Source organism: Raphanus sativus, chromosome 7 (genome assembly GCF_000801105.2).
Source record: "Raphanus sativus cultivar WK10039 chromosome 7, ASM80110v3, whole genome shotgun sequence".
Classification (NCBI taxonomy): Eukaryota; Viridiplantae; Streptophyta; class Magnoliopsida; order Brassicales; family Brassicaceae; genus Raphanus; species Raphanus sativus.
In genome coordinates, this window is record NC_079517.1 from 15,213,571 (window position 1) to 15,240,093 (window position 26,523).

Here is a 26,523-nt window from a genome sequence, read left to right on the forward strand (position 1 = left end):
CTGAAATACTGATTATAGCGTTCCAAAAGAGAAGTCATCTAAGCATTTCATAAGATATCTAACAGATTATAATAATAATATAAACAAAGAAAATAGTTCTACGTTAAATAAAAAGATTTGCAACCATTCACAAATGAACATCTGTTTCCACCGTTTTTTCCCACTATACGAACGGTTCTAAGAGTAGCTCACACGGACCGTGAGTTGGAAACCCTATTTTAGATTTTAGATACTAATTAGACCATCTTTATCCCGGGGTCCTAGTGGTTTTTTTAGAGTATGGATCCCGCAAAAAGGTTAATGATCGATCACAAAACTTATGAAATAAGGATCGATTTTGGTCTGTTTCTTGCACTGTTTGCGGGTTCACTGACACGGAGTAACCCGCGATTGATTAGTTTTTGATTTTTTTTTTTTAATTTTCAGACTAAAAAAGAAAACAAAAAACAAAAAAAAAAGTTTTTTAAAAAACCGGCAGCTATAGTCATGCTCTAAGACCACTTAAATCTAAGCATGTGGCAAATAAAGTTTTATGGGTATCTAAAAATGTGTAGGTTTAGATACTTTTGCTTCTCTTTCCTAATTTTCTTTAATTTTTTCTTTTCTTTTATACTTAAGATACTCTATGAGCGTCTTCGTTCTTTTTCTCCTTTATTATGTTTTTTTAATACTTTTGTAATTATTTCTATATTTTAAATGATCAGAGACTGCTTGAGAACCCACCACTAATTGTGCCCTTTTGGTATCTCTGCAAATGTATGTATCCTCCATGCAAATCTTATATATATTGGTGTCTATCCAATCCATCTATAGATTACTATTATTATTATAATTATTATAATTGTTATGACTATTACTATTATCTAATAACATCTTCAACTTCACTCCGTATTTTATTCCAAACTGAAATTTAAAATAAAAATATTATAATCATATTTCATTTTCTATTCTATAATAAATTAAAATAGATTTATTTCAAAAATAAAATAATATTTTTATTTTTATTTATTACTCTATTTTTCAATTAAAATAGAGTAGAAATTATTCCATTTTTACTCCATAAATGAAATATGGAATAATATATAATTTTATAATAGAGTTATTTTATTTTAGAGATATTAGAATTTAATATAGCAAAAACTCTTATTAAAGATTTTAGAATTTAATTAGTGGAACATATTCTATTAAAACATAAACATGACATGTTGATATTAAACTAAGGGACATATTTTATTAGTGGAACATATTTTATTTAAGGAACTATTTTATCAAATTAAATTAATATTAAACACAAATATGATTACAAAAAAACTCAACTATAAAAATTAAATTAAAAACTTAAAACAAAAAACATATAGGTCAGAATCTAGTAACTTTTTGAAAAACCTGCAAGAGACAAACAATTCGGTGGATAAAGTAGAAAACAAAAATGTAGACAAGTTTGACGGTTTAATATTTTTGATTTTTAGAAAGAACAAAATTAAGATAATATCTAGACTTGTATAAAGAGATGAAGCGGGGACTGGAGAAGATGGTAAGCGAAATAGAAGCTAAAGAAAAAAATGTTCTGTAAAGAGTCGACGTCGTCGGGTCTCCAGACCTTGAGCATAGCAAAGAGCCTCAGCTCTCCGTTCCATAAACCATCGCCACGCATCAACGTCCCCATTTGGACAGGACGTCGAGACAAGATGTGTCGTCGTCAAAACCTCAGTGGACGATGTAAGGTCAGGGCATCACAGTCAAATAGCGGAAAGAAAGGTGACATAGTGAAAGAAAAAGCTAAAAAAATCAAAGTGAAGGGATTCATAAAGGCCCAAGAAGGGACGTTGCTGGAGGGCCTACGTTGGTCGAGAGGTCTCGATGACATTGCAGATATTACCGGTAGATCACTGCTCGTTGAGCTTATCGCCGCCGAGACTGACACCCGTGAGTAACCAATTTTATCAAACAAACATTTTTCTTTAAAGAGTAGATTAGTGCAACCAAGGCTCAATTTATAGTGATAGCGATTATTAACCCCCCAAGTACACACATGTCAGGGACGCTGATGGAGAAGGATCCGGTAGAAGACTATGCACAACGTGTATGGTTCGATGGAGATTCCGCTGAAGAGAAGTATGAGTGCGTGTTTGACATGCCTGAAGACTTCGGAACCGTGGGGGCCATCAGGATACAAAACCAGCACCATAGAGAGATATTCATCACGGACATGGAGCTTGAGTTACCCAGCGGGAACGTTACGTTTTCATGCCACTCATGGGTCGCCCCCAAGTCCGTTGACCCAGCTAAGAGGATATTCTTTTCCAGCAAGTGCTACTTACCCTCCACAACCCCGGAGCCTCTTAAAAAGCTGCGGAAGGAGGAGCTGGAGACCTTGCGAGGCCAAAACCGCGAGAAAGTTGGTGAATTCGCCAAACACGAACGCATTTATGACTACGACGTGTACAACGATGTGGGTAACCCTGACAAAGATGACGAACTCGCCCGTCCTGTTATTGGAGGCCCCTCTCATCCGTACCCGAGACGGTGCAAGACTGGTCGCAAACGCTCCAAGAAAGACCCCTCTACGGAGAATCGCGAAGGGGAGTTCTATGTCCCCAGAGACGAGGAGTTCTCCCCAACCAAGGGAACGGCATTCACGGGCAAGGCCGTCTTGGCAGCTCTTCCCTCCGTGTTCACACAGATCGAGTCTATCATGCTGGATCCCAAATCGCCCTTCCCACACTTCAAGGCAATAGAAGATCTCTTTGACGTTGGCATCAATCTTCCCAAGGATACTGGCCTTTTACCTATGATCCCCAAACTTATTAAAGTTGTTGCTGAAGCTCAAGATGATCTTCTCCAGTTTGATCCCCCTGTTCTTCTTAACAGTACCAACCTCCCTCTCTCCTCTTTAGTCCTTCGTTATATTAACTCAATTCTACACTACCTATACAATTAATCTGACTTTCCTAATATCATTATCATATTTGATTCAGGGGATAGATTTTCATGGATCCGAGACGACGAGTTTGCTCGCCAGACACTTGCAGGCCTTAATCCCTATTGCATTCAGCTAGTTACCGTAAGCTATATATGTCTTTAATTAATAAGTTTGGGTGTTTTGCTTATGGGTGGGAACTTCGATTATCTTATGGGGTCGGTTTGGTTTGATTAATTCGGTTCTAAAATTCTTTTCAACTGAAGTAAACTATAATTAATTTGGTTTGGATTGTTTTTGGTTCGGTTTGTATCCGGGTTGATTTGTGTTTCAGTTTCGTTTAATCGGATTTCTTTAATTTTGTTTTTTTAAAAGAAATCATGTTTTAAATTTAAACGCATATTGGTGATGATAAACTATGTGAACTAAATTCATTATAAAACTGAAACAAAACCTTTAAAAACCACAAAAGGAAATTGTTAAAACACATCAAACCAGAATTAACCAAAGTAAATAGAAAATTAAGCAGCAGACGTAGAGAGAGAAGGTGTTGTGGAAAACTTTTATTTTGGATGAAACTTAGTTTAGGTTCTATGCAGCTTCCGTTTGCATATAAGAAGTCAAGACTTTTCCTTATTTTAATCAAATCTTTGGATTACATATTAGGTTAAAAAGATATGCTACTGAATTTTAAAAATAAAAAATATGAGGATTTAGTGACTTTAGTCTTAAGAATTTAGTATGTTGTATATTACTAGTATGTTTAATTCAAACAATAACAAAATACATTGGTTTCTCGGTTTGGTTTAAAATTGAATCGAACCAAACCCTTCATTTTGGAAAAATCTTAAACCGAATCATTTGATAATAGACTTTGATTTGGTTTGGATCGGTTTTGGTCTGGTTCGGTTTTCAACCCACCTCTAGTTATAGTTCTGCTACTTCCAATAAAACAAGATTCATGGATGTGTATAAATGGTTGGTGAAAAAAAAAACATTTTCTGGTTTTAGTGCTTAAATCCGAATGCACTTTTATTCTAGGAATGGCCGTTGACAAGCAAACTAGACCCTGCGGTTTATGGTGATCCCAACTCACTCATTACTTGGGACATTGTGGAAAAAGAAATCAGAGGAGTCATGTCAGTTGATGAGGTAATTTCTAATATCTTCTAGAGGTTTTAAAGAGAAAAAGATCAATTCCCTTACTGAATGAATGAATATACGCAGGCTCTAAAGAACAAGAGATTGTTCATGTTGGATTATCACGACTTGCTACTACCGTATGTTAACAAAGTGAGGGAGTTGGATGATTCAATGTTATATGCTTCTCGAACAATATTCTTCCTCAGCGATGATAGCACATTAAGACCTGTTGCCATTGAGTTGACTCGTCCCCCAGATGTCAACAGGCCCCAATGGAAGCAGGTCTTCACGCCAGGGTATAATGCTACCTCCGCCTGGCTATGGAAACTTGCTAAGACTCACGTTGTTTCTCATGATGCCGGTTATCATCAGCTTATCTCCCACTGGTATTGACAAACGTTATAATCAATAGACCCTCTAGACATATGGTTTTCTGTTTAGACCCCAATTATTTTATTTTTTTAAAATTAACTGCTTAATACATAACAACATCACACGTATGTGTTTTTCTAACGCTAACTAATAAAGAGATGGAAATTTTTACAGGCTGAGGACTCATTGTTGTATGGAGCCATACATAATAGCGGCAAACAGACAACTAAGTGCCATGCATCCTATCTATAGGCTTTTGTTTCCCCACTTCCGCTACACCATGGAGATCAACGCTCGTGCACGCCAAAGTCTCGTCAACGCAGGTGGAATCATCGAGACTTCTTTCTGGCCTGGCAAGTATTCATTAGAGCTAAGTTCAGACGTCTATGGTAAACTATGGAGGTTCGACAAGGAAGCTTTACCTGCAGACCTCATCAGCAGGTAACTGTTAAGATGATTTTTTTGGGTGTCTGCAACTGCAAGTATAATAATTAAATTACTAATAAGAAAATGAAAATGTTTGCCTTGTCAGGGGGCTGGCTGTGGAAGATGAGAACGCGGAACATGGGGTGCGGCTGACGATACCAGACTACCCATTTGCGAATGACGGTCTAATGCTGTGGGATGCACTAAAGGAATGGATCACAGACTATGTGAAGCACTATTATCCAGATGCAGGACTGATCGTGTCGGATGAGGAACTCCAAGAATGGTGGAGTGAAGTGAAGAACATAGGGCACGGAGACAAGAAAGACGAACCATGGTGGCCTGAGCTCAAAACACAAGATGACTTGATTGGCGTGGTGACTACGATTGCGTGGGTGGCTTCAGGTCACCATGCAGCGGTAAACTTTGGACAGTACGGGTATGGAGGGTACTTTCCCAACCGACCAACCACTACAAGGATAAAAATGCCAGTGGAAGAGCCGACAGAGGAAGAGCTTACAGAGTTCTATGAGGAACCAGAGAAGGTGTTGCTCAAGACATTCCCGTCGAGGAAGCAGGCGACGCAAGTGATGGTGACTCTGGATCTACTATCGACCCATTCACCAGACGAAGAGTACTTGGGAGAAGAGCCAGAAGCATCTTGGATAGACGAACCTGTCATCTTTGCTGCATATGAACGATTCAAAGGCAGGCTCCAATATCTAGAAGGTGTGATAGATGAGAGGAACGTGAATGTTTCTCTAAAGAACAGAGCTGGAGCAGGTGTTGTCAAGTACGAGCTTTTGAAGCCCATCTCTGAACCTGGTCTTACCGGAATGGGTGTTCCCTACAGTGTGTCTATATGAACATCAGAACATGTATTTACTTGCTAAGTCATTTGAGTGTCAACAATAAGAAATAAAACAACCAGTTCTTTTGCTTACCCAACAACACTCATTTGTATTATATTTACCAATATACGGTGAATAAACAACTCATTACAAATAATAGCAAAGCATGAAGGCAGGTAAGAAAATTGAATTAATGTAAACTCTCTAATTTGTGTTCATAAAAATACATGAAAATAATTACTCATTTTAACACTAAGAATAATATTTCACTTCAATAAATTTATATAAATAATTAAAAACTTCAAAAGGAAAAATACCTAATACATATCTACTGAGAACAAAGCAGAGTTCACGAATTAAAAAATATCACAACAAAAATTTTAAGCTATCGATATCTGCATTATTGCCTTACATGCTCTAAGTTTCTAAAATATCATGCATACTTTTTAAATAGTGAAATTATGAGTCATATACATTAAACAAATCATAACTAGGAAAATGCCTTTTGTACTGTTTACTTTTTAAATATCCAACAAGATTTTGATCCGCATTTTTAAATCGCATATATTTTCTCTTTGTTAGTTTTATATAAGTGCGTCAAAATGCAGATGTTATTTAAACCAATCAAAAATAGGTTTTTAGTTTATTACAGCCTATTTAATTTTCACTCAAGCGAAAAATCATGCTATATTTATAGTAATCATTTTTGTTGATGAGTTTCACAAAATTTCGATGTGGGAGACATTTACACTTTATTAATATATCTCAAATATATTTAGTAGTTAACAGTTATAGAGATTTTTGTATAAATGATTTCATAAAATCTCGAGGATATATAATATTCTAAATTTTGTTAGGTCCATAAAATATTGTTAGCCATAATTTATATTATATTGTTTATTTTTTAAATAATAATAAAGATACAAATAGCAAGAAGATGAAGAAATATGTTAGGTGATTTATGTTCTTAAATCTCCAAATACTTTTAATAAATGACATGATTTTTTTCTTTACAAGTTTCATATAAATGTGTAAAACATTTGTAAATTCATGTTTTAAATATATTATTAAAATTTTATTCAAAATGTGGAAAAACATTTGGAGTTCAACGTTTTAGAGAGTTGTTCATGTGTTTTTTTTTTGCAACTTGTTCATATGTTTACATGGTGACAATATTCTCCTCGTTGAATTCAAAAAATTTGTTGGTGTAATTTTTGTTACACAATATGCAAATAATCATAAAATCATATGTGTAGAAATCTCATTTAACAAATATACATATTAAAAAATATTATATCTATGTTAATATCATTTAAATTTAATTATACATCATATACATAGATGAAATTGATTGTTTTGATATGTTTACTCTAAAATGATTGCGAATAAACAAGAATGATCATTTAATTTATATATGTACGCGGATTTATTACATAATAGTAACTACTTTCTTAGTAATTTAATATATAATTATTATTTTAGTATTTTATAATATACATAAAAACATTAAATAAATAACAAATATAAAATATTTATTCCGCACAAGACGCAGATCTTAACCTAAGTATGTATCTTTTTAATAATTTTAAATCTTAAACATTTCTAAATCTCATGCCAAAATAAAAGAACAAAATGAGAATAAACTCCAAAATCAATATTTATATTGAGCAATAACCAAAATGAAAAAAACACATATAAAAAGAAAAATATTGAAGATATATAGGATTGGCACGTGAACGTAAATTTCTTATAACCATAACTAAATTTTAAATTGCTAAATCATGATATAAAACCGAGCTGACATAGTTTCATTGTAACCAAATAGTAGACATGAGATTCTTCGGCCTAACCATTAGATTTTTATGCGATAAGTGATTTTTTGACCTAAAATATTTTTAAAAATATGATCAGATCATCAATAAACAAATTATGTAACTAACCAAAAAAGTTCAAAAAATTGTTTAAGGGCCAAAAATATTAATATTAGTACGATCAAAATATAAATTAGTTTTTCATACAATATTTCTTAAATAGTTTTTATATAAATTCACCATTTGAAAGATGCATCTTTTATCTTAGTCTACAGTAAATTACATGTACGTGCGAGTTGAAAATCTACAAAGATCGAAAATCCAAGCATTAAAATCTACAGTAAACTACCATAATCATAGAAATAATAGTTGCTAGAAAAAAAACATGAAATAATAATTTTAAGAAATTTTGGCTACCCGTTAGGAATTTAGCACATGACAGCCCATTGGGATACAAAACTATAGACCTAAATAAGATGGGCCTTAGGCCTAAAAAGCTTAGGCGACGTGTCATGGTCGCAATGGCTCGGAGAACCTCAGACGAAGTTCCGAAATTGCCCTGAATCATGTGAGAATACAGTTTCACCCCTCACGAGGAGCTCGGATAGATTCTTTATTTTTTTTGTTCGTTTCGTTTCATCCTTAATGGTAACTCCTTTCTCTTCAGATCCGAATTTACATTACAAGTTCACACCCTAATCCCGATCAGCCGATCCCATTTGATTTCCCCTTTCTCCTTCAATTATGGCTTGCATCAAGGGGGTGGACAGATCCGCCTCCGTCGCGCTAGCTCCCGACGCTCCTTACATGGCGGCAGGAACCATGGCGGGAGCCGTGGATCTGTCATTCAGCTCTTCGGCAAGTCTCGAGATCTTCAAGCTCGATTTCCAGTCAGACGATCGCGATTTGCCTTTGGTTGGGGAAATCCCCTGCTCGGAGCGATTCCACAGGCTCGCGTGGGGAAGAAACGGATCTGGATCCGATGAGTTCTCCCTCGGTCTTATTGCCGGCGGCCTTGGCGATGGGAACATAGATCTGTGGAATCCGCTTTCTCTAACCAGGTGCTTCCCCGTTTTTCAAATTGATTATTCATCGTCATTTGGATTTGTTTGTTTCGATCTCATAACCGATCGTAATTGAAAATTTGAATGCACCACCGCGAAGTGGCCGAGCCGAGACGAACCATATGTATAGTTTGTTTTATTGGTATTGAGTTTTCGTGTCTCGTTTTATTTTTCAGTCCACAGTCCGGTGTAAATGCACTCGTTGGACATCTTTCAGTTCACAAAGGCGCGGTGAGTGCTCCATAATTGATGATTCTTCTCTTGTTTTTTTTTTGTTTTTGTTTTGATTTTTAACTCTCAGCCTCATTGTGCTACTTTCTTATTAGGTTCGTGGTCTTGAGTTTAATGCTATCACCCCAAATCTACTTGCCTCTGGAGCTGATGATGGTGAAATTTGCATTTGGGATCTTGCTAAGCCTTCTGAGCCTACTCATTTTCCCCTTCTCAAGGTTAGCCAAACCAATAATAATTTAATCTTCAGTCTTTTAAGTTGAATCCTAGAGCTATCTTAAACTGAGTGTCTTATGCAGGGAAGTGGTTCTTCCACTCAAGGTGAAATCTCTTTTATATCGTGGAATAGAAAAGTTCAACAGATCTTAGCATCTACCTCATACAATGGAACTACTGGTGAGATTTTACACCCTTTCTCTATCTGCTTGATCTGTGGTTCTTTTCTGCCAACTCTAATTCTGCTCCTGCTCATCTGTGTTTTTTTTTCCCAGTAATATGGGACTTGAGGAAGCAGAAGCCTTTAATTAAGTAAGTATACACTTCTTTAAGTTATATTAATGAGGCGGTCTGTTCTTGCTATAGAAAGCTTGATCTGCCTATTATCCATCAACAGCTTTGCAGATTCCGTTAGACGCCGGTGCTCTGTTTTGCAATGGAACCCTGACATTGCTACTCAGATAATGGTTGCATCAGATGACGACAGTTCACCTACTCTGAAGGTAAAAGAATCATTTAATGTCTTGCCTCGTTTTGTTCAAATTTGGTTCGTTTAGTAACCTAAGGTATCCACTATCAGCTCTGGGATATGAGGAATACAATGTCACCTGTGCGCGAGTTTACCGGACACCAAAAAGGTATTTTCAAATCATTTCATTAAAATGCCTTTTCCAGTGATTCTCTTTATCTCGGTATCATTTTCTATTGCTGATAAGTGAAATGCCTTGTAGATCAGTCATTTTGTGGTGCTATAATCTCATAGTCCTGCTGTCTTCATTATTTCTTTCTAGTATTTACCATTTTTGTGAATTGTATTGGTCTGACTTCTTATCTCGCAGGTGTGATTGCAATGGAGTGGTGTCCAAGTGATAGCTCATATGTTCTTACCTGTGCTAAGGACAACCGTACTATTTGTTGGGACACTAATACAGGAGAGGTAGGAGATACATATTTGCTAGCTTTCATCCGCTCATTAGTTAGTGAATCTTCATTTACTGAATTTGATCCAACTATGTCAGATTGTGGCTGAGCTACCTGCTGGCAACAATTGGAACTTTGATGTTCATTGGTACCCAAAGATACCTGGAGTTATATCAGCATCTTCATTTGATGGGAAACTTGGCATCTACAACATCGAGGTATCTTGGTAGTTTAATGTATTTGAAATTGTTCTGTTCTAGGTGAAAATTAATGTATGAGACTATACTATAATATGAACCTGTGAAGTCACACTTATTGACTGTTTTCGTTCCCAATATTAATTTAGATTTCGGTTTCCAATTCGTTGCTTTACCGGTGATCAAATATTTTAATGGTTAAATCTTATGCACCTACCGTTTGAGAATTACCTTAATAGGAAGACTTTTTGGACTCTCGATCTCCCACTCTCCACCTAGAATAATTTTTAAAATATGAGTTCAACCTTTGGTGCAGGGTTGCAGTCGCTATGGTGCTGATGAGAATACTTTTGGTACTGGTAATGTCATTACCCATTCTGAACAATTTGTTTACCTTCATTACTTGTAAGAGGATTGGATAGCCCTAGAACCAACCTCACTTCATATAATCCTCTTTGTACAGCTAATTTAAGAGCACCGAAATGGTATAAGCGTCCGGTTGGTGCATCTTTTGGATTTGGGGGAAAACTAGTATCGTTTCAGGCAAAGGCCCCTCCGAAGGGTGCCTCATGCATTCCGTCTGAGGTTAGCTTATAGGAATGCTATTGTCTTCTATTATACTCCTTTTGTTCGTCAATTCTTACTTCACTAAATGTCATGTTCAGGTTTTTTTGCACAGCCTGGTAACAGAACAGAGTTTAGTGAGTCGTACTTCTGAATTTGAAGCCGCCATAGAAAATGGAGATAAGACTTCTCTAAGGGATTTGTGTGAGAAGAAATCTGAAGAGACTGAGTATGCCATCTTTGTGATTAAAAATGTTCATATTCTCCTTTGACAAACTCATCCGACAACTGAACTTTGCTCTGTTTCAATTCACTGATTTGGCAGATCCAAAGAAGAGAAAGAGACATGGGGCTTGCTGAAAATGATGTTTGATGAGGAAGGAACTACAAGGACAAAGTTGATCAGCCATCTTGGCTTTACTTTACCTTCTGTAGAAATGGATCATGCTGTAAATGGGCTCTCTTCAGATCTTAATGGCACTGAATTAGAGGATACTGCAGTGCATGCACGGGAGCCTGAGGAAAGTAACGAGGCAGCTGCATTTGCTATGGACAATGGAGAAGACTTCTTTGACAACTTTTCTAAACCGGATACACCCGTATCTACCTCTGCCACAGAGTTTATGCCTCCTGACACAGGTTTTACTGCCAAAGAAGAAGAAACTCAAGAAATGCCAGAAGAAGAAGATGAAAGTTTTGACCGTGTATTTGATGATGCCATCCAACGTGCTTTGGTTGTTGGAGATTACAAGGAAGCGGTGGATCAGTGTATATCTGCAAATAAGATGGCTGATGCTTTAGTTATTGCTCATGTTGGTGGTACATCGTTATGGGAGAGTACTCGTGAGAAATATTTGAAGATGAGTAGTGCACCTTTCATGAAGGTATATATATATATATATATATATATATGCTTTCTAACTTTATATGTAGGCAAGTGCCATCTACATCCCTGTTTATGATCGACAAGCATCTAAACTACTGTATGCTAATCTGCTTTCAGGTTGTTTCTGCAATGGTGAACAACGATCTCACCAGCCTTGTCCATACAAGGTCACACAAGTACTGGAAAGAAACCCTTGCTCTCCTATGTACTGTAAGTTTCTCAAACTCTTGCTTTTCTTGATCAAAATATATTCTCCTATTACTCTTGCTCTTCAAACAATAAACAACTCGTCAGTGTGACATGATGAATGCAACTGCGACGTTATTCTGGTCACAATAAAGCTGCTTTGTATTTATCCTTTTCCTATATGCATTCGCAAATAGTTTGCACAAGGAGAACAGTGGACCAGCCTGTGTGATGTCCTTGCCTCAAAGTTGATGGCTGCTGGTAACACTTTGGCTGCAGTTCTGTGCTACATTTGCGCAGGCAATGTTGACAGAACAGTAGAAATTTGGTCGAGAAGCCTTGCGAACGAGCGTGATGGAAGATCTTATGCAGAGCTTCTTCAGGTGTGTATCACTTTTTATATCTTGCGCATAAATTAAGTTGGCTTCTTTGTTCTTATTCTTTTGCTCTTTTCTTCTAATAGGATCTTATGGAGAAGACTCTTGTCCTTGCTTTAGCAACTGGCAACAAAACGTTCAGTGCATCTCTGTGTAAACTCTTTGAGAGTTATGCGGAGATATTGGCCAGCCAAGGGCTTCTTTCAACGGCAATGAAGTACTTAAAAGTTCTGGATTCTGGTGGCTTGTCACCTGAACTCTCTATATTACGTGATCGCATTTCTCTTTCTGCAGAACCTGGTGCGTACGCAATAGTGTTGTGGTTATTTTTAAGAGGACTGCAATGATTAAATTAGCGTATCATTTCATATTGCATCTGCAGAGACTAGCACTGTAGCTTCAGGCAACACTCAGCTTCAAAGCACCATGCCATATCACCAGGTCTCTTTCATTTTTAGTCTGAATCTATCTTTAGATTAGAGCTTGGAGCTTTCTGGAATCCATTTAGTTTTTACGGACAACGTACTTATCTTTTTATTCTTCTGTGGTTTAGGAGCCAACTCAGGCGCAACCAAATGTTCTAAGTAACCCATATGATAATCAGTATCAACAACCATACACTAATTCTTATGGTGGAGGATATGCCCCCACAGCTGTAAATCCACCTATGCAGCAAGCAACCATGTTTATGCCTCACCAAGTTCAGCCAGCACCGCAGGTTTCTGAAGTTTTGGCTTTGTTGCATTTCGTTTTACTCATTCTTTGTTACCACCATGCATCAGTTATCATCCTTATCTGGCAGTTTTCAGATGTTTAGATTAGGAGATTTTCCGTTATGATTTCGAGTAGGGCGTTGCTCAATTTTTTAAAATAGTACGACATTTGGATATCTATGTGGTGTTCAAATGCATGGTCTTGTATTTTCTGTGGTTTGTCTTAGTATTGGGATGGATTATAGGTATCTCGCTCTTTAACAAAAAGAATATACTTAAACACGAACATGACCGCCTCTAATAATAGTCATGTCGGAAAAATGAATGTCTTTCCTTCAGTTCAGTTCTGTACTCGTGAAAAAAGAGATTTTTGTGGGCAAGTATCCTGTTTGTTATGTATAGGTTTCTTGGGTCAGTTTGTTGACTATTGTGTGTATATGCAGCCATCTTATCCTCCGGCTCCTGCAAGCAATGCTCAGCCCTCCATGAGATCTACTTTTGTTCCTTCAACTCTCCCTGCACTGAAGAATGCAAACCAGTATCAGCAGCCAACCATTGGTTCCCATTCATTCACCGTATGTGAATTTTTTTTTAACTCATTGTGTTTGATGTTTCACGCACTTTTTAGTTTAACTAAGCTAACAGGTATATGTATGTCACATCAGGGACCATCTAACAATGCATACCCTGTTCCCCCTGGCCCTGGTTCATATGTACCTTCTGGCCCTTCACAAGCTGGGCAATATTCTAATCCCATGATGCCCCAAGTCGTTGCTCCAGGAGCTGGACCCATAGGATTTACGCCTATGTCAACTCCAGGAGTTGCTCCAAGATCTGGAACAGGTTCTGTGCAACCACCAAGTCCTCCAACACAGCAGCCAGCACCTGCGCCTGCAGCTCCGCCACCAACTGTTCAGACTGCAGATACTTCCAACGTCCCAGGTATTGTGCAGTGTGACACTAGCACCATTTGTCTGTTTTGTTTCCGACTTTTAAACGACCACCTGTTGTAAACTCTGATCCAGCGCACCAGAAACCTTTGATAGCAACGTTGACAAGGCTTTTCAATGAGACATCGGAAGCAGTGGGAGGTGCACGTGCAAATCCTCCTAAGAAGCGTGAGATAGAAGACAACTCAAAAAAATTAGGGGCTTTGTTTGTGAGACTTAACAGCGGAGAAATGGCCAAGAGTGCCGCAGAAAAACTCGGACAGCTCTGCCAAGCTCTGGACAACCATGACTTCAGTACGGCCCTTCAGATACAGGTAAGCTAGTGAATCTCTGGTTCCTTCCCTATTTAGTGACAGAAGAAAGAAACAAAGAAGAATAAGTGTTGGTGTTGTTGACTCGGAACAGGTACTTCTGACGAACAGCGATTGGGATGAGTGCAACTTCTGGCTGTCGGCATTAAAGCGGATGATCAAGACCAGGCAAAATGTGCGATGATTTGTGAACTTTCTGGGTTGAGCAAGTTTATAAATCCACAGGAGAGACTCCTTTTTTTTTTACTTTCTTGATATGTTATCTTTTTAAACGCTGTTGCTGCTACAATCTTTTTTTTCTTTTGCATCAAATACCCCAACTTTCTTTAGATAAGATAGAGATCTGATTGTTTGACATTCTCATGTTTTTGATGTTTACCTCACCGGACGAGTTTTGTTTTGTTACTCTTTTCTTTATTTCTTTAATTTGTTGTTCTGTTATTTATGTCACCTCTTTTTCATATTAGAGACAGTTTGGCATGAAGTAAAAAGTAGCTTTTTTTTTTGAGCAACAAGTAAAAAAAGTAGTACTGGCGAACACGTGTTATATACTGAAAAAGATTAGTAAAGAGAGGAAGCGGCTTGTGGTCGAGATATATTAACGTTTCATACTCTTTAACGTCACTTTTATAATCGAGACGTTATTAAAGCCCAAAATAAGCCCAGCATACATCAAGGTTACGATATTGTGATTACATCAATAAATAAAATATAGAGGTATGTGGCTGCTAGTCATCACTCTCAGCCAGTGCTTGTGTTCACTGGTGATAAGGCGCTTCGTTGTTACCAACTACCCGATCTGATAAGCATTGTAGGCTTACGTCATCAATGGCTTCTTTCATGCTTAACGGTGCCATCACCTTCCCCAAGGGATTAGGTTTCACCGGTTCCAAACTCCAAGCGAGATCAATTCCTCCGCTGAGCTTGGTCCCAAACACAGCCGCCGCCACGACGCGGAGACCCTCAGTGGCAACCAGATGCAGCAGCAGCAGCAGCAGCGTGTCGGCGCCAAGGCCATCTGCGCAGCCCAGGTTCATTCAGCACAAGAAGGAGGCCTACTGGTTCTACAGGTTCCTGTCCATCGTGTACGACCACATCATCAATCCCGGCCACTGGACGGAGGATATGAGGGACGACGCTCTCGAGCCGGCGGATCTGAACAATCCTAACCTGCGCGTAGTCGACGTCGGAGGCGGGACTGGTTTCACCACGCTGGGCATCGTCAAGACGGTGAAAGCTAAGAACGTGACGATTCTCGACCAGTCGCCACATCAGCTGGCCAAGGCGAAACAGAAGGAGCCGTTGAAGGAGTGCACGATCGTGGAAGGAGATGCAGAGGATCTCCCTTTTCGTACTGATTATGCCGACAGATACGTCTCTGCTGGAAGGTAAAATAAATAAAAAAAAGAAAGTCAATTATTATTTTTGCAAATTGTGGATCAGAGTGTGATTGGGTTTGTTTTTGGACACAGCATTGAGTACTGGCCTGACCCGCAGAGGGGAATAAGGGAAGCCTACAGAGTTCTCAAGATCGGTGGGAAAGCATGTCTAATTGGCCCTGTCCACCCAACCTTCTGGCTTTCTCGCTTCTTTGCAGATGTCTGGATGCTTTTCCCCAAGGAGGAAGAGTACATTGAGTGGTTCACCAAAGCTGGTTTCAAGGACGTTCAGCTTAAGAGGATTGGCCCCAAGTGGTACCGTGGTGTTCGCAGGCACGGTCTTATCATGGGATGCTCTGTCACCGGTGTCAAACCTGCCTCTGGTGACTCTCCTCTCCAGGTTTGTTTTTGACCCTTTCTTCTTCTCTCTCTCTAGTTCTTCTTTCTTTGACCATCCATTATCTTGAAATGCTGCAGCTTGGACCAAAGGAAGAGGACGTAGAGAAGCCTGTAAACAATCCTTTCTCCTTCTTGGGACGCTTCCTCTTGGGTACCCTAGCGGCTGCCTGGTTTGTGTTAATCCCGATCTACATGTGGATCAAGGATCAAATTGTTCCCAAAGACCAACCCATCTGATCAAAGAACCTTATGTATGATTTGTGTAATACACTCCTCCTATGTTAGACACACTTTTTTTTGGTCCTCTGTGACTATAATGAACCCTTTTCAAAATATATCTATCAACTCTATATTCCACCATGTTGATCTCAATTCTATGCTACTTGTTCGATATTGTTGTTTCTGCAAACATGGGTTCCCAAACAATTATGAGTATAATGAGCTTTGGGTAGTAACTTACACGTAAAGGTAACTAAGTTTTTTTTTTTTTGAAGACCAAGCTAACTAAGTATGACTTGAAGTTTTGCCTTGAAATTAGGTACAGTAGTTGTCTTTGTAATGTTTGGTTGAATATAGGGGAGACGCCAATCTTGTTTTGTTCAGTTTTCCCTGTTAAAACGTTTGGCTTTCCACAGTTTAACTTCTCTTTGAAATTAGGTACAGTTTCTCAAGTAATGTTTGGTTGAATATGGGAGATACAGTGAATGCACCATAAAAAAATAAGGCTTTTATGATGAATTGGGATTAGAGCCACGCCCTACATATTCTAGTATACTCATCTATTGACCGTTTCTTCTGGACTCGTTGACGAAGCTCCATGTTTAGTTTTACTCCTTGTAACCAAAAGACCGCATATTTAGGTTTTTGTACTAACCACTCTCCTATGTTTGCGCTAAGAGTAAGTATCCCACAAAAAACGAATCATTATTTTCATAAGAACCATGCAAATACAAAGACGTGCAAAAGTAAACAGCGGGGTTTGACTGCTGACGGACAGAGGTGTTCATATGAAAGAGATTCATTTGGATTTGGTAGGTGGAGATTTCCAAGCAACAACAATCACAAAGAGGAAGATATAAGAGATAGGGACCTTTTACGATCCCAAAGTGCTTACAAGTTACAAGGTTTCCGCTGAAGACCATATAGTTTGATGTGTACTGCTTTGGAAGCTGACGTACCTTTACTGAACCCTACCTACATAGCAACAAGAGCATCACGTCATGTTCTCCTCTTGCTTGATTTTTAGACCTCCTAGCTTTGCTTCCAGTTCATTGTCTTCTTCTCCTTCCCTTCTTCATCTTCAAAATCCTCTCCTTCAGGATCATTATCGTTCAGAGGACCAAGCTTGTCCTGTGAATCCTTAAACAATTCATTTACCTCGTCCATACCTTCCTCAGATATAAAGTTACAATTAATGTTCAGAAGCTCGAAAGTACGTTTCTTCAAAACAGTTTGTGCCAAGGCCCTTGCCCCAGCTCTTCTCATCATGTTGGTGCTCATGTCAACTTCAGACTGTTCATGACCTTCTTCAAGCGCCTTTGCGATTAAGATAGGCCCTTCGTCTCTGAGTTCATCCTCAGATAAATTCACCTTCGAAAGAGACTGTTTTGAGGCGATGCAATCCGCCAATTTCCCAGTGGACTTTACAGTAATATCGTTCCCAGCCAATTCTAGAACTTAAGGAAAAGAGACAGAAGACTTATTACGGAGAGATTCAGCAAGTGGCTTTTCTATTATGTTATTTGGTGTATATAAAACATATCTTATAGGGGAAAATCGCATAAAAAACCCTCAGAGTGTCACTTACTAGCACTTTAAACCCTGAAGTTTTTTCACTAACACTTTTAACCTTCAAAGTGACATTTGTATCATAAAAAACCTTCAAATCAAAAAGTTGACCTGTTCAGCAGGTAATTTTTAAATATAATTATTTAATTAATAAAATAAATAAATAAATAAATAAATAAATAAATAAAAATAAAAAAAATTCAAAAAATAAATAAAATCGAAATTTTAATAAAATTCACAAAAATAAAAATTAAATTAAATTTTAGAAAATAAATAATTTTTTAATAAAATAAAAATAACTAAAATTTTATAGTAAATAAGATTAAATTTAAATAGAGAAGAACTGTATAAAAAGTTCATAATTTTTTAAAAATAGAAAATTCAAAATATATTTTTTTAATTATAAGATTTTTTTTCAAAAAATATATCATATCATCGTGGACAATAACAATTTCAAATATATCACTAGTGACGATGATGGTTTCTGATTTTTATTTAACTTATGATTTTTTAATTAAATCTTACGATTTTTTTTTAATTTTCTGATTTTTATTTATTTTATTAATTAAATAATATATTTTCATAAATATTTTTTTCAATGATGATATTGGAAATTATCATTGGAGATATGACAATTATCGTCATTGTTAATGGTTATGTGAGAAACCATCATCGTCACTAGTGATATATTAGAAATTGTTATAGTCCACGATGATACGATATATTTTTTGAAAAAAAATCTTATAATTAAAAAATATATTTTTAATTTTCTATTTTTAAAAAAATTGTGAACTTTTTATTCAGTTCTTCTCTATTTAAATTTAATCTTATTTATTATTAAATTTTAATTATTTTTGTTTTATTAAAATTTAGAAAATTACTTAATTTTAAAATATTTATTTATTTTTCTAAAATTATAATTTAATTTTTGATTTATGTTTTCATTTTATGAATTTTATTAAAATTTTCGATTTTTATTTATTTTTCAAATTTATTATTCATTTATTTATTTTATTTTATTAATTAAATAATTACTTTTGAAAAATTACCTGCTGAACAAGTCAAATTTTTGCGTTTGAGGTTTTTTATGATACAAATGTCACTTTGAGGGTTAAAAGTGTTAGTGAAAAACCTTCAAGGTTTAAAGTGCTAGTAAGTGACACTTTGAAGGTTTTTTATGCGATTTTCCCTATCTTATAGAGTTTAAATGTGATTTTAGATGTAATTTTTAGTAAATCTTAATAAAATATATTAAGTTAAGGAAATATAAAGATAATGCAATCGTAAAGATAAAACAACAATATATTCATTTATTTGTACATATATAAAATGTATAGACATATATATTATTAGTTTATAATTTTAATGGACCATATATTTACATAGGTTCTAAAAACGTATTATTTTATTATTATATCGATTTGTGTTATATATTAAATCGGTTCAACTTCAAACCGAAAAAAATTATGAATTTATCTAGTATTTGTTTATAGAGTTTATATTGTATTGATAATTTTAGCTTTAACGCAACGATTTGTTATCAAGTATTAATCTTTAATCTTATTATATATTTTTGAGATCATAATAAACTAATATTTTTATTTTAAACAATGAGAACATGTTTTCTTTTTTTCATTTTCATGAACCATTTTATGCTACTGTTGGATGCATGCAAATGAAACTTTTTTTTGCCATCTATTTTATTTATATTAAGAAAGTTTTACAAAGCCCAAACTATAATCTATAGATACAACAACAAACATTTAAAAACGAAATCTCACAGAAAGTCCAACTGAAAAGGACAGAAGAGGTGACTATGCTCGGACACATGTTAACTCTAAAGGAAAGAAGGAAACACGTGTTAGATTCGCCGGAGAAACTGAATTGACGACCACCGGCAACCACCAAAAACCAGAGCACGCCCAAAGGAACCCAAGCCAACTTCAAGGCTTCTACCTGATCTCCAACCAACCCCAGAGAATTTCATCGATAAACAACTCGAGACCTCATCCGAGTACCACCACCACACACACGACATAAATCTTCACACAACTCGGTGATTTCAAATGAGACGTAAAAAATAAGACTTCCAACAAAGTTGAACATGTTTTTTAACAAATTTTGAAAGATTTCAATGCTTAAAATAATAACATTTCTTATTTCATATATTCTTAAAAAAATCATCTAAGTATTTTTGATCAGTCCACTACACAATTTTAGTGCAGTTCTCAAGGTAATTTTAAAGGATTCCTCAGTTTAATACATATTGGGAATTGAACACAGCCACTATCTATACCTATGGAGGACATGCACATGCAAATCATGATGCTGTTTGGTTTTGTAAATACTAGCCTATAGACTGTGAGTAGCTCACTCCTCCCACCGCGTTTGATGTGTTGTTTTCACCAAATATTTTGATGAAAAAGCCATAAAAGTCATTTTCTATATACCTACAAACTGAAAATATTCTAGATAATTAAATTAGATTTTCCTAAGAACCACTCTTGTCTATTCGAATATTAGCTTTAAATGTATTTTTCAGTTTAGAGATAAGGTTTGATTTTTATACAATAACTAAAATATTATTTATCATTAACTTTACCACATTTAGTTATTAAATTATATTGTAAATTTTTTTTAAAAAATAATTACTTTATTAAGTTTTAAACTCCACAATTGTAAACTATCTAAGAAATTCAAACAAAAGTAAATTAAACTATATAAGGAAGATAAATTAAAAAAAAAATACAACACAATTTAAAAGTCATTTTATACGGCATACTCACACAATACTATGGTGAAGTTCAAAAAGCTATTAGATACTATCAATTTATTTAAAATATTTCTATAATATACTGTCGAAGATGGTTTTAATCACATTTATATTTCTTTTACTTTTATATTTTGTTTGCATATTTAAAAAACATAATGCCCCCACTAAACAATTTACTATCTGTGGAAGCCCACTTGATCCAGTGGTTTGACTAAGGGTTCATTAATGCTTCTACACCAGGAAGTCTGGGTTTCGAGTCTCAGTGAAGACGAAATTATGCGAATTAAGGGAGAGAAAGCTTACAAGAGGTTCTGCAGCATGGCGCAAGGAGTATCGTCAGGCATGGATACGATAGAGTGGTTCAGGTGAGGTGATGCAGTCAGTGACGAGTAGAATTGTCGGCTGTAAAATCGTCTGTAACATTCTCATAGTTTGTAATAGCATAATTATTCAGAGTTAAAAAAAAAACAGTTTACTATCTATCGGAAATATAACCACACGTGATTGGTTCATGATGTGATCATATGATGTTGGAGATATGATTTTCTGCCCGTGAACGTTGATCGTTTGAACAAAAATTTGTATTTGTATAAGAAGAAGCATGATGAGGAGACATATCATCTTTTATTGAATTGCTCTTATTATAATTTGATAAGATCTAAGTGGAAGACTCACAGACTCTAACTCCAGTGTAAGCTGCTCAAACACTAACCCTTCTTCTTCCCAAAGTTAGGTTCCGATTGATTACCAATCAGATAGACGTTCCATCCGGATGTCTTGTCCGTTAGCTGTTACAAGGAACATTGTTGATCTTAGGCTGTATTGAAAACTCCTCTTTTTATTTGTAGTCTAATGTGAAATGATTCAATAGACAATTTCAAAGCAAATTTATCAGTTAGATTATTATTATTATTCATAGATGTAAATACAATCCACGGGCCTGAAATAAATTTAGAAAATTGAAATCTACTAGTTGGCTTACAACAATGTCAATGACCTATGGACCTAGGCTCATATCCAACGGAAGAAACAAAGCTCAGGCAAATATAATCCGTATTACTGTTTGTTTTTTTCTTTTTGGGTTTAATTTGACTTTTTGGTTGGTCGAGTGTGAAACGTACAACAATTATACTACTGAAGGGTAAGAAAAGACAGATAAACGAAAGGGGCTTTTGAAGGAGAACAAGGCATGGGACAATATAACTAGTTTAGAAAGGAAATAGTATCAGCTCATGAGTCTGCCTCCGCAGGTGTAAGTGACGATGCACGACTCATCCACGAAGACTGTATAGTTGTGAGCAGGTTTGGCTAGCAATGGCGGAAGCCGAACCAGAAGGTCGCACACGCACTCGTTATCCATTTGCTTCAACCACTTGCAGCACTCTTGTTGAGCAAACGTCTCTTCTCTGTGTCGGTGATGACGATGGTGGTGGTGATGGTGACGGCGGCGGCGACGGTGGTTATGGCTGTTGTCGTTATTGTTGTGGTGGTCGTGATCATCATCATGATCGTGGTCATGATCACCGTGATCATGGTCGTGATCATGGTCGTGGTCATGGTCATCGTGGTCATCATGATCGTGGTCATGGTTGTGATCATGATCGTGATCGTCGTCATCATGATCGTGATCGTCGTCATCATCATCATCATGGTCGTGATCATGGTCATGATCATGGTCGTGATCATGGTCATCGTCGTCATGGTCGTGGTCATCATGATCATGGTCGTGGTCATCATGATCATGGTCGTGGTCATGGTTAGGAGGAGGAGGGGGAAAGATGGGAGGAGGAGGTGGGGCAATGGGGGAAGGAAGTGGGACAGTGTTCATTGGGAGACGTGAGCATGCGTAGTTAGCCAGGGCGTATTGAGAGGCGCATAACGGACGTGGTGGTGGAATCTGTATGATTCTCTGGCCTCGTGTGAAGGAGGAAGAGGAGAGAGCCAGAAGTAGAACAGCTACAAGAAAAAGAGTTTCCATGGAGAGAGTGTGTATGTGTGAAGAGAAGATATCTTTGGTGGGTCATCATTATATACTCAAGCTGAATGCAGGAAAAATTAGGAAGAGAAGAGTTGGTTGCAGAGAGTTTATAGGTTCATCTGATTATTTCATTTGATTTGCGTGTGTTTGTTTAGGTTGCTTGTAGAGTGGGGATGTCTTATTCTGAAAAGACCTGTTCCAAATTCCACAACCATTTTAGTCACAAAACTATTTGTAGCTACAACTTCAAAAGCGTGACAAAGAACTTTGATAATGAAATTAAAAAAAAACTATATCCAGGTGTTTCATTTAGTGTTCAAAAAAAAAATGTAGGTGTTTCATTTTGGCGAGACCTATTAAAAATTCCACAGCCATTTTAATTAATTTTCTTTTTTTAACTTTATGTAGCTGCAACCTCAAAAGTGTGACAAGAATTTGATACTTAAACTAGTGCTGCAACTGAGTGTTGATTGATTCTAATAACCAAGGCGAATCTTGATTAAAATCTGAAAAGATGATGTGAAAATACCATCATGTGGTCATTTGGTCATTTGGTCACGCAGACCAGTTCATTTGGTCACTCAGACCAGCTCATTTGGTACCAGACAGACTTGCAATCCCATGTAGTCAAGTGGATGATGATTTTTATTTATTTTAAAAGAGCAGCCAGAGAGATAATGACCAAACCAGGACAGGGACATTATATCTAGAGAAAAGACCAAGATCAGAGGATGGATGATTGATCATACATACATATATCTCTCATTACAGTGAGAGGCCTGTTTACAAGTTAATCAATCACAAAGACGCTCCTCTGGTTCCTGCTGCTTTTCACCTGCCAACAAAACCTCCCTATCTTTCTCAACTTGTTCCCTCTGCAACTTCAATCTATCTTTCCTCTCTTGCCATCCTTCCTCCAACAACCTCGAAAACTTCTCCTTAACAGCCAGCAAAGGATCCCTATCAATCAACACCTCCTCTCTATACGCTTCTCTCAGCACCGCAGTTTTGATCCCACCTTTCAACGACAAGTAGAATATACCCGAATGCCTCGTGAAAACACTCGCAAACGCGTTCGAGAACCTAAACTCATCGCAGAACTTACCCAGTATAGGCACGGGGACTCTCTTCAGCAGCGAGAGAGACAGCAGCTCGTGAAAAACACCGACGGTTCGTTTCTCCATCTCCTTAGAAGCCTGGTCGAAACGAGACGCGTCCTCGTAAGGCGATATGTAGTCTCTCTCTAACCAATCCCTAGTCCACTCTCTCATCTCCTTCCTTAAGAAAAAACCAGACGGCAGTTTCACATCGAAGTTGGGACGCACGCGAACACCGGTTCTAACGGTTTTTTCTTCCGCTCTCAACTCAATCGCCGATTTAGCGAAATCAGGGTTCCAATCGACGAGCTCTAGAAAGGACTTATTATTCCCTTCTTCTCCGACTAAACCGGTTAACCGGAAATAATTCGGGTATTTCTTAACCAATCTAACCAAAAAATCATTTGGAAAACCGAAATCTCTCTTCACGTGAACCAATTTATCAGCGCTGATTACCTTATCCTTCGCCATCATCAGCAACTTGCAGAGCTTGGCGACGATCACCCCCTCGTTCTCCCGATAGATCCTCTCTTCTTCGTCGAGGAAAGCTCTGAGACGAGGCGTTGGGCGGACGAATCGAACCGGCTCCGACTTCGGTTTGATCCGGTCGTAGTAGATCTCGAAGAGGGAAGGGTTCATCTCGACGAAGCTCATGGCTTTGAAACCGAGGCGCAGCCTCTCGCGCCGCTTCTCGAGGTACCTTAAGGGGATGACTTGGCCTGGCTCGTTTAGGACTTCTCTCGTGACGCGAGCGCAGAGGTTGTAACGCTTGTCCTGCTCGATGGCTTCGTCTAGCCTCGTGTCCTTCTTCCACACCACTTTCAAGCTCGAGATCCATCTCGTGCGATGGTTTAGTAACGGTATCGGGTTTTTGATGAGTTCGTAAGAAACGGTTAAGTTTCTAAAAACCATTACTGATCGGAACTCAGCAGAGCTTCATAAACTAGGGTTTATTTTTATTTTTTTTCTACTTCATCGCCGTCGTCAGGTTCTGTTTTTTTTTTTCTGAGTGGAAATGTATATAAACCCTACAGCACCTGAACTGAACCTTAGAAACACCACGCGCGAAGAGATCAATTTAACCCCACGCGCCATATATAACAAAAAGTTATACTATATGACACCAACTAAAGCAAAATCCATAGTATAACTAACAATTAACCTTGTGAAAATCTTTTTTAACTTATCTACGCAACTGAACTTTTGTTCTTATAGCATCTCTTTGTACAAAAGTAACAAACATTTCTTTAGATAGTATAGTATAGGCCTGGGCATTCGGGTCGTCGGGTCGGGTTCGGGCCGGGTCCTTTCGGGTCCGGGTCTTTCGGGTCTAGGAGTTTAGGACCCGATAGGGTAATTTCAAATTTTCGGATCCGGGTCGGTTCGGGTCGTACCGGATCCGGGTCGGGTAGGGTCTTATATAGATGGACCCATTCGGGTAACTAGAATTTATTGGTTCGGTTTCGGGTCGGGTTCGGGTCGGGTTCGGTTCGGGTTCAACCTAAAAAATACCTAAAAATACAAAAAAAAAATCTGAAAATATTAATATATCCGAAAATATTTGACATTTTATTTAAAATTTGTGTTTTTATTATATTAAAATGTGTATATATACTAAACTATGCGAGATAGAACAATAGTTGGTTGTCTCCTAGTGGCTGACCCCTTTGCTATGTAGACAAATAACCCGTCTTCGACTCCCCATTGATTCATTTTATTTAATTTATATTATTAATTCGGGTATCCGCCGGGTTTCGGGTTCGGGTCGGGTCGGGTCCAAGACCTGCGGGTCCTCTACAACAGGACCCGATAAAGTAATTTGATCGGATCGGTTCCTACCCGGACCGAGTTTTTTTGGGTCGGTTTCGGGTCGGATCTTCGGGTCCGGGTAAAATGCCCAGGCCTAGTATAGTACACAACGGATTTTTCGACCATGATCGGAACATATAGTTCACATTATTATACATAGTTGGCTTTTCCATATGCAATCACTCTCTATTAGAAAAGTAAACTCTATTATCTTCCCTTATCTCGGAACTAAACTAATACATAAGCAAGAAGGGATCAAGATTGATGATCAATCATGGGAAGAGAGAAGAAAGACGGCGCATTTCCAGATGATGTACAGACGAGCCCTTTGCTCCTTCATCTGCTTCGAACACTTTTTCCATGTCCTAACCTTCCTACTAGTGCTCAACAGAACTGTCGTTTCCATTCTTCCTACCGACAAAGCTTCCAAGTAAAGAAAAAACTATATCTTTTATCAAAGTAAAAAACTATGTAAACTCTTGTTCTGATGGTTTTTGGCTGCTGGAGGGATTAGATTGCTTTATATAGTACATATGCTGCTGACTGGAGCTCGATGGAAACTATTTGGTTGATCGATAGTGTATGATGCCTATACATATATAGGATATGAGTACATTATTGAATTGAATTATGTGGACCTACAATGTTTATAAAAAGTACATGTGGTCCATTAACCATTAGTTTCGCTTTTGAACTAAAATCTTTTGATGAGTATCTATCATTGATTAAGTGTTCAGATTGTTTTTAGGAATCAGGCATTGTTCTTCTTTTTTTATAATGAGAATATTATTATCAGTTTTGAGATTTGATATTGCGGTGATGATACTGTTTGAACAGACATTTTCTGTTCATGCACACATGAGACTTAATGATGGAGCTGTGGCTTGTGGGGTCTTGCTGTGTTAGGTGGGAAGGCGATGATTAATCAAGTAGAGTATATGTTTTGGTAGTTAAGAGCATGAACTAATTAGTAATTATGGATTTTTGTTTAGGGGTTTTGTATCAACAATGTTCATCTCACCAAATCACTCGTTTGATGCCCCTTTGATATAAGCTTTCCAATTGAACGAAAGAGTATTAAATGAAGGATTTAAATCATGGTTTCATTATCAGGTGTGTCATATAATGTATGTGTAAGGGTGTTCAATTCATCCAATATGA

The 26,523-nt window shown here is 37.2% G+C and overlaps 6 protein-coding genes across 6 annotated transcripts; 4 read left to right on the top strand and 2 right to left on the bottom strand.

The window, feature by feature from the left end:
- Positions 1-1,521: 1,521 nt before the first annotated feature.
- Positions 1,522-5,804, top strand: LOC108818012 (lipoxygenase 2, chloroplastic). The gene is made up of 7 exons (XM_018590859.2): positions 1,522-1,926; positions 2,040-2,870; positions 2,979-3,064; positions 3,962-4,072; positions 4,148-4,449; positions 4,610-4,876; positions 4,968-5,804. Exons 1-7 carry the CDS (start codon positions 1,563-1,565, stop codon positions 5,725-5,727), a joined length of 2,721 nt encoding a protein of 906 aa, XP_018446361.1. The 5' UTR covers positions 1,522-1,562; the 3' UTR covers positions 5,728-5,804.
- A 2,339-nt stretch (positions 5,805-8,143) lies between these two features.
- On the top strand, positions 8,144-14,544 carry LOC108817541 (protein transport protein SEC31 homolog B). Its single transcript, XM_018590259.2, has 22 exons — positions 8,144-8,584; positions 8,764-8,818; positions 8,914-9,036; positions 9,118-9,214; positions 9,310-9,346; positions 9,432-9,537; positions 9,615-9,672; positions 9,874-9,971; positions 10,054-10,173; positions 10,469-10,511; positions 10,616-10,737; positions 10,818-10,945; positions 11,042-11,600; positions 11,720-11,812; positions 11,986-12,171; positions 12,252-12,465; positions 12,548-12,606; positions 12,719-12,883; positions 13,322-13,453; positions 13,544-13,820; positions 13,904-14,142; positions 14,234-14,544. Exons 1-22 carry the CDS (start codon positions 8,268-8,270, stop codon positions 14,321-14,323), a joined length of 3,318 nt encoding a protein of 1,105 aa, XP_018445761.1. The 5' UTR covers positions 8,144-8,267; the 3' UTR covers positions 14,324-14,544.
- A 317-nt stretch (positions 14,545-14,861) lies between these two features.
- Positions 14,862-16,277, top strand: LOC108818362 (2-methyl-6-phytyl-1,4-hydroquinone methyltransferase, chloroplastic). The gene is made up of 3 exons (XM_018591319.2): positions 14,862-15,527; positions 15,612-15,918; positions 15,996-16,277. The coding sequence occupies exons 1-3, from the start codon at positions 14,968-14,970 to the stop codon at positions 16,152-16,154; spliced, it is 1,026 nt and encodes a 341-aa protein (XP_018446821.1). The 5' UTR covers positions 14,862-14,967; the 3' UTR covers positions 16,155-16,277.
- A 5,116-nt stretch (positions 16,278-21,393) lies between these two features.
- On the top strand, positions 21,394-22,440 carry LOC130497896 (uncharacterized). The gene has a single exon (XM_056991148.1). It carries the CDS (start codon positions 21,793-21,795, stop codon positions 22,237-22,239), a length of 447 nt encoding a protein of 148 aa, XP_056847128.1. The 5' UTR covers positions 21,394-21,792; the 3' UTR covers positions 22,240-22,440.
- Positions 22,441-23,080: 640 nt separating this feature from the next.
- On the bottom strand, positions 23,081-24,561 carry LOC108814306 (protein WHAT'S THIS FACTOR 1 homolog, chloroplastic). Its single transcript, XM_018586846.2, has one exon. The coding sequence runs from the start codon at positions 24,463-24,465 to the stop codon at positions 23,251-23,253; it is 1,215 nt and encodes a 404-aa protein (XP_018442348.2). The 5' UTR covers positions 24,466-24,561; the 3' UTR covers positions 23,081-23,250.
- A 471-nt stretch (positions 24,562-25,032) lies between these two features.
- LOC108816630 (small polypeptide DEVIL 14-like) lies at positions 25,033-25,894 on the bottom strand. The gene has a single exon (XM_056990390.1). The coding sequence runs from the start codon at positions 25,766-25,768 to the stop codon at positions 25,631-25,633; it is 138 nt and encodes a 45-aa protein (XP_056846370.1). The 5' UTR covers positions 25,769-25,894; the 3' UTR covers positions 25,033-25,630.
- Between the last annotated feature and the right edge of the window lie 629 nt (positions 25,895-26,523).